At 48.4% G+C, this 16,131-nt stretch overlaps 1 protein-coding gene across 3 annotated transcripts in view; it reads right to left on the bottom strand.

The window, feature by feature from the left end:
• Positions 1 to 16,131, bottom strand: part of TBXAS1 (thromboxane A synthase 1) — a 168,439-nt gene that overhangs the window by 47,083 nt on the left and 105,225 nt on the right. For all 3 annotated transcript variants that reach the window (XR_006601425.1, XM_004741650.3, XM_045063056.1), the window contains exons 7-10: positions 8,418 to 8,506; positions 6,521 to 6,669; positions 4,692 to 4,822; positions 614 to 928 (exon numbers count right to left, since the gene is read on the bottom strand). Coding sequence is in view for 2 of the 3 variants with exons in the window: in XM_004741650.3 (XP_004741707.1) it covers positions 614 to 928; positions 4,692 to 4,822; positions 6,521 to 6,669; positions 8,418 to 8,506 (684 nt within the window). In the remaining variant the exon portion in view is untranslated. The remainder of the gene's footprint in view (positions 1 to 613; positions 929 to 4,691; positions 4,823 to 6,520; positions 6,670 to 8,417; positions 8,507 to 16,131) is intronic.

The following is a 16,131-nucleotide window of genomic DNA, read 5'->3' as shown; positions in this document are numbered from 1 at the left end:
TCCCTTTCCTGCCTCACCCCTGTGCCCCAGGGAGAGCGCTGACCCCACAGCCGGAGCACTGAGAAACCACACCTCGTTCCAGTCCCTGCCCTGTGACCCTCACTCATGGCTAAGACTTTGCGCCTCCTGGGGCATCTGGGTGGCTCAGTGGGTTAAAGCCTCTGCCTTTGGCTGAGGTCATGATCCCAGGGTCCTGGGATCGAGTCCCGCATCGGGCTCTCTGCTCTGCAGGGAGCCTGCTTCCTCCCCTCTCTCTCTCTCTGCCTGCCTCTCTGCCTACTTGTGATTTCTGTGTGTCAAATAAATAAAATCTTAAAAAAAAAAAAAAAAGACTTGGCGCCGGGCCTGGTTTCATGGACCACCCTAGATGCTGAAGGTATATGCCCAAGACACCTTCTTTTCATTCTTTTTCTTCTTTTTTTTTTTTCTGTTATTCTAAGCACTTCCTTTTACTTGCTAACCCAGAGAGGTGGAGAACAGGGTCAATAGCCCAATTTCATCTTATAAACGTAGAATGTGGTTTTTGCAAGGAAGTTATCGATAGCATTAAGTTTCACTTCTACCAACACAAAATCACATGTCCTGCGGATTTCGCACGACTGATTGTACTCACATATTTCTCATTAAAGCTGTCCACCTCTGTCAGAAGCTTCTCTTGGCAGTCAGGGTTGGTGGCCAGGAGGTAGGTGGCAAAAGAAAGCGTGTTGGTGACGATCTCGTAGCCAGCGATGAGGAAGATGAAGGCCTGGCCCACGACCTCGTCCACAGTCAGTGGCTTGGACAGGCGGCCGGGCTGGTGTGGCCGGGGGGCACCCGCAGCGCAGTGGGTGGAGGGGAACACTTGTCTGACCATATCAAAGCTGTCCACCCCCACAGAGGGGGTGGAATGTCGGGCATCCAGGATCAGTTGGAGGAAATCTCTCCGCCTCTACGGGACAAAAGGAGAAAATGCAGATTCTGGCCTCCGAGTCACATGAGTGAGATTTCTTGGACCCGCAAGTGGAGCTTTTCTAAGGAGCTCGAGCTTGATGGGAACCAGCACCCTCACTGTGGGGTTCTCGGAAATGGTGAGAACCTGGAAGCCCCGACTATCCCTCCCATACACTCTGGGTCTCAGACTTCGGTGCAGCAAGCCACAGACGGTGATGCTGCCACTGAAGAAGGATGAGGCCATTCTAACTGGGCTGATTGGGAAGCGCGTTAAGCCGTTTTGGGAAGGAAAAAATAGAGCACGTCGCAGAACAGTACACACAGTGGAATCTCATTTCTGTAAAAACGGTATGTGTACAATATATACAGTTACACGTATTTGTTCATGCGTAGAAAATGTTTAGCAACATCCATACCCAGTCGCTCACAGGGAGCCAGAGGAGGTACGGAAAACCTAAGGGCACGGGGAGGATGGGGGGGGGAAGCTTCAATTTTTTTTTTTTTTTTTTTTTTTTACTTTATACATATTTGAACTGTTGGTTGGCTGGTTGGTTTTCCAACAATCAAACAATGAAAACATCATTTAAACCAAAGCACAGGCTCCCTTGTTCCCTTACGCACCGTTCAGGGCTCATGGGGGTGGCCATACATTGTCCTCATGCAGTAGGAAGGTGACAGAGCTGGGGACGGCAGGGAACCAGCCTTGGGGATGCTTGTCTGCTCCTTGGGTCCCTTTTCCCCCAGGGGATCCTCTCTCCCGTTTAAGTACTTAGAGCTTTCTTACTGTCTTCCCCTCCCTTCCTTACCAGCACAGATACCCTTCGTCTTTCACTACCACTAACTGTAAGTATACAAGTGTTCACATATGCCTTCCGTAGAGACGAAGTGCATCCCTGGTACGTCCCTTCTTCGAAAAGCCCGTTAATGTGATGAGTGACAGCCAGTATGATCCTCTTTTCCAGAGTTTATGGGGCTAAAGCAGCAAAAGGAGGGCGTCTGAACCACCGGCAGGAACATACTATAATTTCAAAGTACTTGACTTGGTGCTGCATTTGCTCATTCATTGGCTTCTGAATTTCTGTCACATGAATAATCTGTGCCCCACACGTCAGCACTTAATTCCCTCTCGTGAGGTTGTAGTTACTTCCCGTCTTGTTGCTTTTTTTTCCTCCGTAAGAGTATAAACATGTCCAGGGCAGGACCCTGTGGCCACCCCTCTACCCCGGGGCGGGTGTGGCACTGAGCATGTGTTAGGTCTGTATAAATAATCACTGCGATGCAGTAAAATGCATTTGAGAAAGACCGTGTGAGCTTTGCTTACAAATGCACAGGATCTGGGGCGGGAACCTTGAAGCACGGGGCCTTTGCAGCTTGCCTGCTTCCCCGCTTTTGTGACCTTGCAAGGTGTCTGCCTCTCAAGATTCCAGCAGGCCTCCCAGCTAAGACGCGGCCTCAAGGACGTTACATTTTCTGTGTGTCTTGCCGGCCTGCTCAGGTGAACCATCGGTGGCTGCCGCTTGCTACCCCGGGCCCTGGTCATTCTGATTTCTGGGTGGCATCGTCAAGGGCTGGCTCTCCCCAGACTCCCTCCTGATGCTTGGCCGACATCTGGGTGGCTCTTGGGGCCCCGCTGCCTGCCCTGGTTCCGTGGGGCAGAGTCGGGACAGGGCAGGGGATGATGGCCCATCGGGGAGCTAAGAATCTTCCACTGCCTTGGCTCCTGGATGAGAATTGGCAGGACTGACAGCTAGGGAGGGTTAAACTCCTCAGGGCGCCAAGCAGTAGTCCCCAAGGCTCACCCGAGACTTTGCTGGAGGGCGGGGTGGGGACCCCGGTGGCGGGAGGGAGAGCTCCGGTGGCTTTTTCCAGTGGTGGAGCTGCGGCTGGCCCCCTTTCCTCTCCCTGCCCAGACAGGCTGCTAGAGGGCCATCGGGCATGGTAGAAATCCGTCTTCCCCTCCAGCTCCAGAGGTCAGCGGAAAGGGCTGCTCTCTGGGGCCCGCACGCTGGAGAAGAGCATTAGCGTAGATGGGTTTCTTTAATTCGCACTGCATCACGGAGGCTATGTGAACACTGCCCATTTAGGACTGAAACAGTGCTGCTTTATGGCTCTATCCAAGAAAAATACGCACCCTGATAGATGTAGGTGTCTAATCCACCCATCGGCTAGAGCTTAGAAAAATATTTACCTTTTAACATCTGTGCTGCATTTTCCACTGCGCAAACACACATCTGCTTGATGGAATGTCTACGGAGTTTAGATGGGTTTAAAGCAAGTTTTCTTAGTAACCATATAGCTCTGTCTTGACACGGGCAGTCCTGGATTTGTGGTTGGGAGGTTTTTCTCAGATCAACTCATTGTTTGAAACAAATAGCTCTTGAGTTTATGAAAGGAAGAGCTTGAGGCAATGCTAGTAATTGGATCTTTAATAAACCCCTCACCTCACAGTAAGCTGTTGGGCGCAACAGTTTTAGGATCTGCAGCCTGATTCCATAGCCTGTGGGTTTCGGGCTGGGGGAGGGGGAGGGGAGCGCGTGTGACAAAACTTGTTATCAGGAAGCCCGTCAGAGCACTGCTGAGGTTTGAAAACGTGGCTCCCTCACCCCTCCTTCCGCAGGCTTCCTCGTCATTGTGGAGATGCAGGAACCTGGGATGAGAATGTTCTGTCCTTTTAGGGGGCAGGGCTGGGCCAGGGAGCCCCAGGGAGCTGATGGTTCCCACATGTCCAAGGGCGTCGAGTGGCGTTCATGATGGTGTGTGCGCCAAGGGGCTGTGAGCGTCTGTGCACCTTTCTCTGCCTCCTGAACTGGGACACCTTTGCTTCCCAGTATTGGGGGTAAGCCAGGTGGGACGGAACGGGAACGAGGCTGCTGCTGGTGCCTCCTGCCACTAGCTGCCCTGCCCCCACTCCCCATCTCATCCTGGGCCAGTGGTGCAGCCACCGGATCTCCGCGTCCCTCGTTAAGCCCTCTGAGCCAGTCTTTGAGGCAACTCTGCCACGCTCATGCGAATCAGTTCCGGAGAAGACATTTCAGGCCTGTTTTTTCCTTTTGAAGCAACTTTCTCGAATGCAACGAGGCCCTTAAAGAAGAGCATTATACATGCATGAGTGTATCCAACAGTGAAATTATTTTCCCAACACTGGAAAGTCCTATTTCTGTTCTCAGCCAAGTTCAAACAACAAATATTTCTTGGATTTCCACACTGTACCAGGCCTGGTGCAAATCTGTAGGGAGGAAAGAAGTCTCTGGGTCTCAGGGGATGCGCAGGAGCCCTCAGCCCCCGACTGTGTAGCCACGTCCTCCATGCTGAAAGCCAGTGGGGGTTGCTTGCAGCTGCCCAGACCCTCTCTACTGCCGATGCTCTTCGCGTTGTAAAACGCCATCTTGCCGACGTTCAGGAGAATGAATATGCTGATGGAAAGTCCAGGTTGGCGCATTTATCTAGAAACTTCTTTGGGGCGGCTATTGCCGGTGCTTGAGAGAGAGGGGGGCCGTGCATTTGGGGGGCACCCGTGTCAGAATGTGGACAGTTTGCTCGGGCTTCTCTCCGCCGTCCTTCCCCCCCTGCCCTCACCCTTCTCGCCCATGTTTGCTCCCCACCACCCCACCCCTTGTCCTTTCCTTCTAGTGCCCTGGAAAGCCCTGAGCGGAAGGCGGCTAAAGGCCAGCGTGCGGGGTGGGGAGGCAAGAGGAAAGGGAGAGCGGTGCCAGGTTACGCCCCGTGCCATTTCGCTGCTGTGTCCTATTACGGTCCCTTACCTCTGGTGCTTCTTGCTGGTCCCGCAAGGCAATCACGTTCCTAATGAGTTTGTTAAAAAAGCCATTCAGTTCATCTCGGTTCTTATTGGGCAAAATCCGGGCCAGTGGGACCATTATGGATGGAAATGATACTTGAAAGAGAAAAACAAAAGCACCACTGAAAACAGGGCGGCAGTAACCCGGGGCTATCAGATGCCTGTTGCCAGGGAAGCAGAACCCCCTCCCCCCGCAGCCCCCATTTGGAAGGCAGGGCTCCCCTCGGGGTCCGTGTGCTTTATCGCAGGGCTCGAGCCTGATTTCCACCTCCCGACTCCTGACCGCCCCTCGCACATGGCAGGCGCTCGGTGCATGTCTGTTCAGTTGAGTCGGCGCTGCCATCTGGCCCCTGGGACGTCAAGCTCGCGCTTAGAAATGAGTTTTCGGGGTCCTAGGTAGGAGGGCCCGAGGTCTTCGTGTTCCATCAAGGAAGGGCCGAGGTTGGGGCATGGTTCACATCTGAGCAAGGCGGGAAGCAGACCTACTTTCTTAACTTCCCGGACATTTGCCTTTGTTTCCCCAGGGGTAACCGTCCCCCGAGGGACCACCTGAGTGGTCCCCAAGAGCTGCCACAGCCGTCGATGGCAAGAATGCTGGCCCCTCGGGATCCTCCCTTCCTGTGCCAGGCCTGTGCCACCTGTGCCCTTGCTGCCACAGCTTGGCAGGGCTCCGCGGGCCAGGGACACTCATCCCCTCATGGAGTAGGTGGGGGGCTCCGCTGAGGGGCTGAGCTGCTGCAGGGTGGCTCGGGTCAGCTCTGCTTCCCAGCACGGACCGGGGGCCCACTGCGCAAGGCACTGCATGAGAGCCTGGATCAGGGGTGTAGTTCTGGACCTCCGGAGCTCTCAGAATACTCTGCCCGTTTTCAGGAGCCAGAGCCTGAACCACTGTGGTGCGGCAGGGAGGTGGGCTCAGAGTGGCCGACAGACGAGGCATAGCAGCGCCAGGACAGCGGAGCCGCCCACCGGAGGACGTGCCCGGGTCCCTGGGCCACCACAGGTGGAGCGGACCTGGGGAAGCAGCTCCCAGGAGGTGGCTGGGGTGAAGGGTGGAGCGGCGGCTGCTCTGAACCCCCTTGGCGACCCCTTGGTACAATTTCAGCGCGGAGCTGATGGAGGTGCCCGGGACTTCCACAGAAATGGACTCACAAATGGGAAAGGGACTGACCAAGGAATGGATACAATTTAGCAGCCCGGCAGGTTAGAAGTTCGGGCAATAATCAATAACAGCAATAGCAACGCTTCAACACTTCCATAAAAGCAAGAAGATGCCGGAATTGGCCAGAGGGCAAAAACTCACTTCTTGAAATAAAAATAAAATAAATCGACCAGTCCCTATGGCATTAGGTAACCTGCCAGTCACCCTTCACGTATGATTTCTAGTTTGCCGGGCGCTGGGCTTCCAGCGGAGAAGTCTTCTGGAGAGGATTTTGCTGGAGGGGAGGAATATGTCATAGAAAATGAAAGGCTCTGGACTCCCATCTTGGCTCTGCCTTTCTAAGCTTCAGTTTTTTCATCTGTGAAGTGGGGACGTGGTGGTTCTCGCGGCGGCGGTGGCGAGAAAGGCCAGCACTACCGCCTTGCTAATGAGTGGCCCCGGCCGGTGACAACAGAAGCCTGGGTGGTTCCAGGAGCTTAAGGTCTCTGCAGGTGGACCCTGTAGGGCGAGTCTCAGGGACCCCTCCAGCGCCCCTTCCTCATGGTGGACCTGAACCCCGAGAGCTGCTGTGGGGTCTGGCCAGCTTGCCGGACCCCAGTCCTACACCCATCCCCCTGGGCAAGAGCTGTACTTACAGATTAAAACCAGGACAGGCCTGGGGATGGAGTATGCAAAGAAACGCCTGCAGTGCGTCACAAAGGGGTCCTCGGGGGCCCTTCGGGAGTCCACTTGGGTCCCAAAGGCGACACTCGCAACCACATCTGTGGTGTAGCAGCTGTAGCACCTGCGGGAGAGGGAGCCATTTGGGTTTGGGAAGGACTCGGCCATTGGCCTGGCCATCGTGCCCTGTCCCCCCACACCCTCCCAAGGGATCCGGCTCCATCGTCTGCCTGCTACAGTGGGAAGCAGCTTCCTGCAGAGCTCAGGTGAGGGCTGGGATCCCTTGAGCATGGCAGCAGAATTCAGGAGGACACGCGAAAACGTATTGGACAGCTGACGCAAACCAACACTGGGAAGGGGAGGAGGACATCACTTCCTTGACTCTCCGGCTCCAGGCAGCCTGAATCCGCCAGCAACAACGTCCAAGAAGCAGGCTCCGAACCTTCCTCCCCGTGGAGGGAAACAGTTGACCCAAAGCCCACGGGCATGAAGCCAGAGCTGTGCAGAGTCTGTCCAAAGCGAGGATCGAGGGGTCCATTGGTATAGAGCAGGTTGGGATCAGCAAATTGGCAACCTGGTTGTCTAGTTTTACTATTTTTGTCCCCCTCTCCCTCCTAATGATTTTACGGTTTTTCTAAGAGTAACAGACTAAAAACAAGGGTGCTTCACACTCAAATAAATAGAAGACAAACTTTGGGACCAGCTTCATGAACATATGTATGTTATTACAGAAAACACACGTTGCGCTTTAGAAACAAACAGGAGGAAAAGTGGCAATAGCTCCAGCAAAGTTAACCTCTTCGGCTCTAGGAAACCTGCCCTCAAAGGGCCATTTTAAGCCAGAATGATCTTTTTGTGCTGTCTCGCAGGAGCGGTCAGGTGAAGTTATTTCTAAAAAAAAAAGGCTGCCAATGGGGTATGCATTTCCTTTTATAATGAAAAGTTCTTATTTTTTGTGGCTCGACACGAGTGAGGGGCACACACAGAGTTCCTTTCTTCAAGGCTCTATCACCAACAGCTTATCGTTAAAGAATAAATGACATCTCCAGATGACTTTTTTTCTTTTGAGAGCTTGATTGAAAACATTCCTACAATTGATTACACATGTCCCCGCTATAGTGAAAACAGTTTGCCTACTGAGTGTGATTGCGTCTGATCCTAATCCCCCAAGAGTTAAGGGTTTTTAAGTTAGTTATTTACTTTGCTTTCATAGTTGGTCTTTAACCAACGCACACAGCCCATGACCAGAGAGAAAAAAGTGTGAGAGGATTTTGTAAACACCACGGCAGAATTTGAATGCTGGTGATGGTTTATGTTATTACTTTATGAGTAATGATAATAAGAACGAGTCAGCTTCTGGCTGACCTGCCTCTCTCGCCCTGCTCCTCCCAGGCTGGAAGCCATGACTTAGCCCAGGACAACTGGAGGGGAAGCCAGATAATCAGTCATTTCAATTTGGAGTCCACCGCTAAGTCCTGGCTTTAGGCTGAGGTGCGCAATTCTTGCGGTAAAAATGCATGGACTTTCCCAGCTCACCCCCCACTCCTGGCACCCCCTCCCCCCTCCCCCTGTCGCTCTGACCCCTCCTGCCTCTGCAGAGGTCAGAGGGCGTGTCCACACACACTCCGCTGCCCACTCAAGGCCTCCGTCAACACGCCACACCTACCCTGGGCTTTATTCACATTCTCTTCACATCTTAGGCGGGTTTCATTTCTTCTTATTATTCAGTCCACCCATGCTTTTTATGAGCTTCTAGCATTTCCATAGTTTGCTGGTCCCAAGGTAATTGTCCAGCAATTATGTAGAGTTACAAGAAGCAGCAATCCAAACGCACCATTCCTCATCTGTCATGTGTCCATGTAGCGCCCTTACCTCTGGATGTCGAAAGCCTCCCCGGATTCCGCATAGCGCTTTAAGTGAGCCAGGAGCAGATCACAGGCTTGGCTGATTAAGGGCGTCATCTGATAGCAGATAACAAAGGGGTAATTAGGACACCATGCAGGGAGCCCACCTAAATTAGCTGCAGATAAAGAGGTCGTGTGAGGCGCTTCCTGGGAAAACAGACATTGTTTTCAAGGTAACTTTCACGCATCTAAGAATCAAGAGGAGGGTCTGAAATTCACAAATATCATAAAATACAATAGCTGTAAACGTCTATTTTGGCTTAAGCAATCTGTTCTTTGGGAAGCGAAAAGAAGAAGGGATTTAGAGTAAATACTGGGAAATAATTATAAAAATGATCATTAAGTGCTTAGACAGAAATGAGAATCAGTACTCGGTTTCATGACATTTGGTTAGCATTAGAGAGTAAATAGACCACAATCCATATGTACTCTCTCTGGAATTAGCCCCAATCCATGTTTGCTTGGTTCCAATTTTACTTTAGGTTTTCTGTTAGAATATAGAATCGTAGTCTCCAAAGGAACGTAAGGTGGTCCATTTCAAGTTTTTACCCAATACAAAAATCACTTTCAGCACATTTCTGATGGATGGCTATCCATTTTTGCTTCAGCTGCTTAAACCTTTGAATACGTATGTGTAAGGGAGCCCTTGACTTCAAGGGACCTTCCATGCCCACCTCGGAAAATTGCTGAATTTCTTTTTTTTTTAAATATTTAAATATTTTCATTATGGAAATGTCTAGCATATGCACTCACACACAGAGAATGTTGTCATGAACATTCATGTAGTTACTGCTCAGCTTCACCAAATTTGGATCTCATTTGGAAACCATTTTTGGCTGTCGTCACTCTGACCCCAGCAGTCTGGCTCAAGCAGGTAGGGTTCCTTGCAGAGCCCGAAGGCCACTCACATGATCTTATATTTTCTCCTGTATGTTCGCAAAGCCAAGTCACCACCGTAGAATATGGTGTTACTCTAACGAGTGCACATTCTAGAGTAACACCATAGCTAAAGCAACATGCTGTAACACATTGTTCTGAGCATTTCTTATGGAAAACATTTTTTTTTGAAATGTAAATAGGTTCAGATTTTACGATTTGACACTAGACCATAACTTCCTGAGGGCAGAGAAGATTTTTGTCTTTTTGTCTCTTTGTCTTTTTGTTCATTTTTATGTTCCCAGAACCCAGAGCAATGCCTAGCACACAGTAATTATTTGTTGAAGGAGGAAATGAATTTGAATGATTATTTAAGACCCAGTCTTTGCCCTGAAAATCTTGAGGCTTTAGGGAAAGTTATAGAATGTTAATCTACTTATTAGAAGGTATGTTGTACTGAGGCAAAATTTGTCCCTTCTGACAACCTCTCCCTGCTCTTAGTAGACTTCTTCCACACGGTAGGGCTTCAGATACCCAGAGAGCAAGTGCTGGTCTTCTTTACCTCCTAGACACTCCTCACACAACATGGTCTGCGCACACTTCTCCATTCTTATCTCTCTCTGATCAGTGTTACTCCTAAAAGGCAGCTCCATCAGTGGAACACCAGTATTTCAGGTAAGATCCCATAAATCATAAATGGGTCCCTTCCCTGCATGCCAGTCCCAAGCCCAGGTGTATGTGGACTTTTTGAGAAGACATGTGGGACAGGCAAATATGAAGTTCAGGTCAGCAAAAGCTACAAGGTCTGTTTCCACGAATCCTCGCCATATGCAATTGACTTTTTGACACTTCAGATTCCGTTCATTAGAAAAGCTTTATATTTACATTACATTTATTGTGTAAAAAATTGTCCTGCCATGTGTTCTGAGCAGAACAATCTTTCAACTCGCCTAAGACATTCAGGTGATTGGAGAAGCCTGGCACAGTGTGGCAGCCTGGGTGGCTGTTGGCCAGGTGTTGGAGGGACACATGGCTTTGTTGGATCCCTCCTTCCTGGAAGTCTGAAAGCCACCCCATGTGTTCTGGAGTGTAAGGACAGAACTGTGACACCAGGGGCCCAACTGTTTGCTGTGGGAGCTCTCTCTGGAGGAGATGGCCCTGAGAAGCAGAAGGACACTCCTGCTGAGTAAGAGTGAGCTGTCGGCTAAGCTTAGGGCTGTGTGAGTTCCCGGAGCGGGGTCCGTGGCCTGGGCAACACCAACAGGCAGGTCAAGGAGCAGATATTCAGAGCAGAACACTGCCCCTTCTGCCCCACTCCGTGGAGAGATGACAGAACATCTCAGATTCTCCCTTGTGGCCACGCCTTCTGGGAGAAGTATCTGGAGAGGAAAATTCTAAGAAAAAGGACGTTCTGCTCATCTAGCATCAAAGCCTTAGAGCACGAGGGTGCATGTGCTGCTCAGTATAGGTGGGCAAGGTTCAGGTCTCATCTTCCGTAACATTGGCTATTGCTTCTTGCCCTCTGAGATTTGGTAAATGTGCCTTCTAAGCCTTCATTTGGTTTGTCATTGTGTGTCCAGGAGCAAACACAGAGCCCGTGGCCCTCCACTCTACTTTAGGTCGTTACTTTAGGGAGCTATGGAATTGGTCAATCATCAGTGTTTCTTGTTCTTCCGCCACTTGTGCGTGAACCTAAGTAAATAGTCAGCCAGGCACCAGCTGATGGGTAAGTTGGCCGGGGAAGAGTTTGTCTGATGATTTGCCGAAACAGAAATGGAATTGACCTCATGTGCCTATCCTGGAGTCCGCTCAAAACAGGGATGAGAACGGCTACCCTGATTTATTCCTGGTAACTCCGGGGCAGAGATCTTCAGGACAGCTGTATTCTTTTCTAAATATTCACCCAATTTAATAATCCATCAAAAGTGCATGTAAATGGGTCCTTTTCAGTGGCCTCTGGGCCATCACTCTCAAAAAATCTTAGACTACCTCCGTGTTTGGAGAACTCTGCTATCTCAGCCACTTTTCTGCGACTGCCTTCGCTGGCTATATTCTTCCATTATTTTAATAAACTTAGTGGTACAAGTGAACTCCATTTTCATAAAATCCCATATACTAAATTTCTCTTCGGTTTATTTCAGAGGAATCAGAACATGGTAAAAAAAGAAAAATGCTGTTTGAAAGGAAGTCTTTTTAGATATCAAACTTACAGTTCCCTTAATGTAACAGAAATGGTATGCAACATAAAATTGGATTTATGCTCAACTCTTCAGAAGCATGCCATGTGCATACAGAGGGGTCCACCCGTGCTCAGTCCAGTCGTATGCTGGACAGTGCACAGGGGGGCTGGACCCACCACCACCCACCCTCGATTCCTCTACGTGTTTGTAACCAGAATGCTTTGTGGCTGACTGGCATGATTGTAATTTTCTACCATCTCTGCCTGCTGTCTGTTGCACTGAATGGTTAATGACATTTTTATTTGGGTTAATGTGATATGAGATGGGGCATGTAATATGAAAAATGTTTTAAGAAGCAATGCAGAGAAAATATTGTAAGACCGTAGAGCGGATCTGTATGTTGGCCAGTGGGCATCATTTCAGGCTTTCTTCCTTGCATTATACACAAGTAGTTATGGAATATTCACTCCCACACGAGTTGCATACAAACAAAAGCTCTCTTTGATGGGCTTGCAATCATCTTCCTACAATCCACAAGCCCAGCAGTTACTCCCCTAGATCTGCAGACAAGCAGGCATAGGTGGCTTGTGCAAACACACGCGCACAGATGAGCACACAATGCTATCATCAAATCTTAATAAAGGATTCTCATCTGATTGCTACATTTCATCTTTGTAGGATAATGAGAAATTTTTATTTTTGTTTTTTTCCCCATATTTTTCATAAGGCATGGACATGATACTTACCAGATAAAATACTAATGCTATTAGATTTTAAAAGAATGATTTCTTCTTGGAGATGACAGTCTAGCAGCCACGCCTGGGGAGAAGGGGTTCCCATTTTGCTTCTTTCAACTCTCACATGGGTTGGCTTTATTCTAGACGATGCTGACCCTACAGCGGGGCAGCCATTTGGAAACTAGCAGTCACCATCCAGGGTAAAGTACCACCCTCAGCCTGGGGAAGAAATTTGTCAAGAAGAAGTCCCTGCTCTTTACCTGGAACTGACTATTATTAAATCCCCCAGTTAAAAAAAAAAATGGATCTTTGTTTTTTTCTTTTTTTCCAGACTGTATCTGAGGATTTCTGAGTCAAGCAGGGACAGAGGGCAATAGAATTAATTTAACAAGGTGGAGAGAGCTTTCTGAGTGGTCAAAAGAGACAACTCCTGTGGTAATGACAAAGAAGAGCTAAGAAATCTCCTGCTTATAGGCTTTCTACTCTCCTTTTAGGTGATTCCCAGCATTTTGCCAGTGGGACTTCCTTCTCTGAGGCTAAGATGCTGACCTTGTTGAGTACATCTGACCCTGGCGAGAGCAAATATTCAAAGCCACTGCCAGTTATTAGATTTCCTCTCCTTGGTACTTTTTAGTCGTGTGACATTGGGTGAATTTCTCAACTTCAGTAAATCTATTTCTTCATCTGCAAAATTGGGTAATAAGACCTTCTTCGAAGAGTCGTGACAATGATTAGAAATATATAAAAGGCTTGGCAGGAGAAGGCATGCCAGATGTCCTCGGGAGGACCCCCATGCTCCCAGTCAGCTCCGGATGCCTGGCACCATTTTCTTTCCTCTTAGTCCTTATGAACAAGACCCCAGTGGATCCACCTGTTCTTGACTCACCATGTTATCATTAGTTCCTTGTCTCTCTCCCTTCATCTTTATCTCCCCATCGACAACTCTAATTCAGACTTTGCCGCCTGTCATCTGGAATATGGCTGTCATCCTACTTCTTGAGAACAAAGAAGAGTAAACATCTTTTGTAGTCTCAGTACCTTGTATAGTGCCGGACACATAGGCAGACTAAAAAACAGTTTCCAAAGAGCTTCCTAGCCTTCTTTCTTTTCACTTTTCTTTTTTTTTTTTTTAAAGATTTTATTTATTTATTTGACAGAGAGAACTCACAAGTAGATGGAGAGGCAGGCAGAGAGAGAGAGAGAGGGAAGCAGGCTCCCTGCCGAGCAGAGAGCCCGATGCGGGACTCGATCCCAGGACCCTGAGATCATGACCTGAGCCGAAGGCAGCGGCTTAACCCACTGAGCCACCCAGGCGCCCTCTTTTCACTTTTCAATACATTCTATACTCAGTCACCAGATTGGTCTAATAAAAATGCTTGTTATCTATGTATCCCCACTGACTGAAGGACATAGGATAAACCTGTTATCGTATTTTCCAAAGCCCACTAAGAATTGGATCCTGCCGGAGCGCCTGGGTGGTTCAGTGGGTTAAAGCCTCTGCCTTTGGCTCAGGTCGTGATCCCAGGGTCCTGGGATCGAGCCCTGCATCAGGCCCTTTGCTCAGCAGGGAGCCTGTTTCCTCCTCTCTCTCTCTGCCTGCCTCTCTGCCTACTTGTGATTTCTGTCTGTCAAATAAGTAAATAAAATTAAATAAATAAAAAAAAAAAAGAATTGGATACTGCCAGTAACCATGTGAGTAAGCTTAGCAGATCTTCCCCCAGCCAAGCCTTCAGATGAGATCACAGCCCAGGCTAAAAGCAGAGACCCTGAAACAGAGGCACAGCCTGACCCACAGACATCATGAGCTAATAAAGTTTTGTTGTTTTAAGCTGCTAAGTTTTGGGGTAATTTGTTAAACAGCAATAGGTAGCTAATACACTTTCAGTGTCACCCTCTCGTGGCAATTCCTATATGTTGTCATGTGTTATTGAAGTTTTCAGTATTTGTCCTATCAGGAATGAGCTCAGTGTAACACGTTCAGTTGTTCTCTAGAAATATCTGTGCGATGACAGATTGATGGAATGTTCCTTAAAGGTCTTGACATAGAAGGAACATTAATTGATCGAAGAGCTCTTTCTGTCTGAGCCTGAATATCATGCGGTTTACCGGGAGCGGGCTTTGTGTGAAAAACCTGGCACATGTGCCCATTTTACCTCTTACTTTGGGCAAGTCATTTGAGTCTCTCTGAACTAGGGTCCTTATCCCCAAACAAAGGACTAATTGCACTGCCCTATGAATTCCCTTTCCATGGACATTCTAGGATTTGAATGAGGTCCCTAAGCATCAGATTGAAACAGTTACTTAGAGACCATGGAAAGAGAAGGCAGCTTTCTAGTCTGGCACAGTGAAGGGTTGGATCCATGAGCCTTTCTGCTTGCTCCGATACATCCCATCTGTAAGAAAGTCTTTTTGTATCTCTTTGATGCATCGACTTCAGAATTACACAAAGACCTACATCTGGTTATTTTTATGTTTCAATAATTTAGTAAAAATGAGAATTAGAAATTCAGATCCTCTGACTCCTAGCTTGTTGCTTTTGTCTCCGAAATCAGAATCCATTCTTTGTTCCTCAGTCAATTGACTTCTAGGTTATAATTTCACTGAATACAGCTCTGATGTCATGGACTTGGAAAACAAACAAATCAACAAACACCATTAAACCTTTGGAGCCCCCTGGAAATTTGGAGAACAGGGTTAGCCTGAAGACTAGAGAAGACACATTTCCTGAGCAGGGAGCAGGCAAGAGAGAGTCCCTTCCGCATTATCTCATACTTCTAACCTGAGATGACCCCCACACTTTGATGGTGTGTAGGCAGGGTGACTCATTGGTCTACATATGAAGAGGGATTCAGAAAAGAGCCTGAGCAGAGGGCCCCATCCTAAGATGAAAATATGGGCCTGGGGAGCTGTCCCCCCCACGACCCCCGCGGCTGTGGAAAGTGGAGACTCCAGAGGTATGACTTGCAGCTGTCCTCATCTGCCCCGGAAGTGTCTGTCGCAGGATCTAGGGGAAATGGCACATCCTGGAGGCTAAGTGCCTGAAACCCCTTTCCTTACTCCCTTACTTTCAAGTACTTAATAGCTCCTCACCCTCCACTGAATCTCGCACCAAACACTCCCCCAGCACAGTACTCTCTGTGCCTCAACCCACTTTTCCAGTTTTCTTTCACTAATCCTTCATAGGTACCCTGTGTTCCAGCCAATTTGTTAACTCCTCTATTCCCTGAACACATCTTGTACTTTTTGTCCAGATGCATTTGTTCCCGTTACTCAGTCCACTTGCAGTGCACCTTCTGCTTCTGTCAAAGCTCAGTAAAATCTTCAGGACTCACTTCCCACGCTATCCCCATGCCCCAAAGTGACTTCTGCTCCTTGAAAGTGGACGTGAACTCTGTCACCGTTTTCCACTACTCAGTAATAATGTAGGATTTATGCACTTTGTTGCCCTTCTACATTATAAACCCCTTAAAGACAGGAACTAATAAATCTTCATTGAATTTTATGAATTTAATGTTTCATTCTATTTGGCACTCTTAGACCTGCAGGCTAGGTTGTTTTGGAATGGATGTCAGAGGGGGGTTTTCTGAATAAATAAGGGGCAGCTAATGGGGATGGGAGAAGGTATTTAAGCATATTGTTGACCTCAGAAAGAATACAAAAATAACAATACCTTAAAGTGCTTTAAACTGGGGGCTAACAAATGTAAAATTAATACTGGTTAACAAAACTTCTTATTTCCTTCTACCCTTCCCCCCCAATATTAAAAGCATCCAGGACTTATTTTTATGCAGAATTTCCTGCTGATAAGTATCAGCTTTAGCCATCTAGGTGAATAATCAAGTGTCATTTCTAATAAGTCCGTGGTTCCTGTCAAGAGCTGTGGCCAATT

Source organism: Mustela putorius, unplaced genomic scaffold, assembly GCF_011764305.1.
Source record: "Mustela putorius furo isolate JIRA1106 unplaced genomic scaffold, ASM1176430v1.1 tig00003845_pilon_pilon_pilon, whole genome shotgun sequence".
Taxonomy (NCBI): Eukaryota; Metazoa; Chordata; class Mammalia; order Carnivora; family Mustelidae; genus Mustela; species Mustela putorius.
This window is presented reverse-complemented; position numbering and strand designations above follow the sequence as displayed.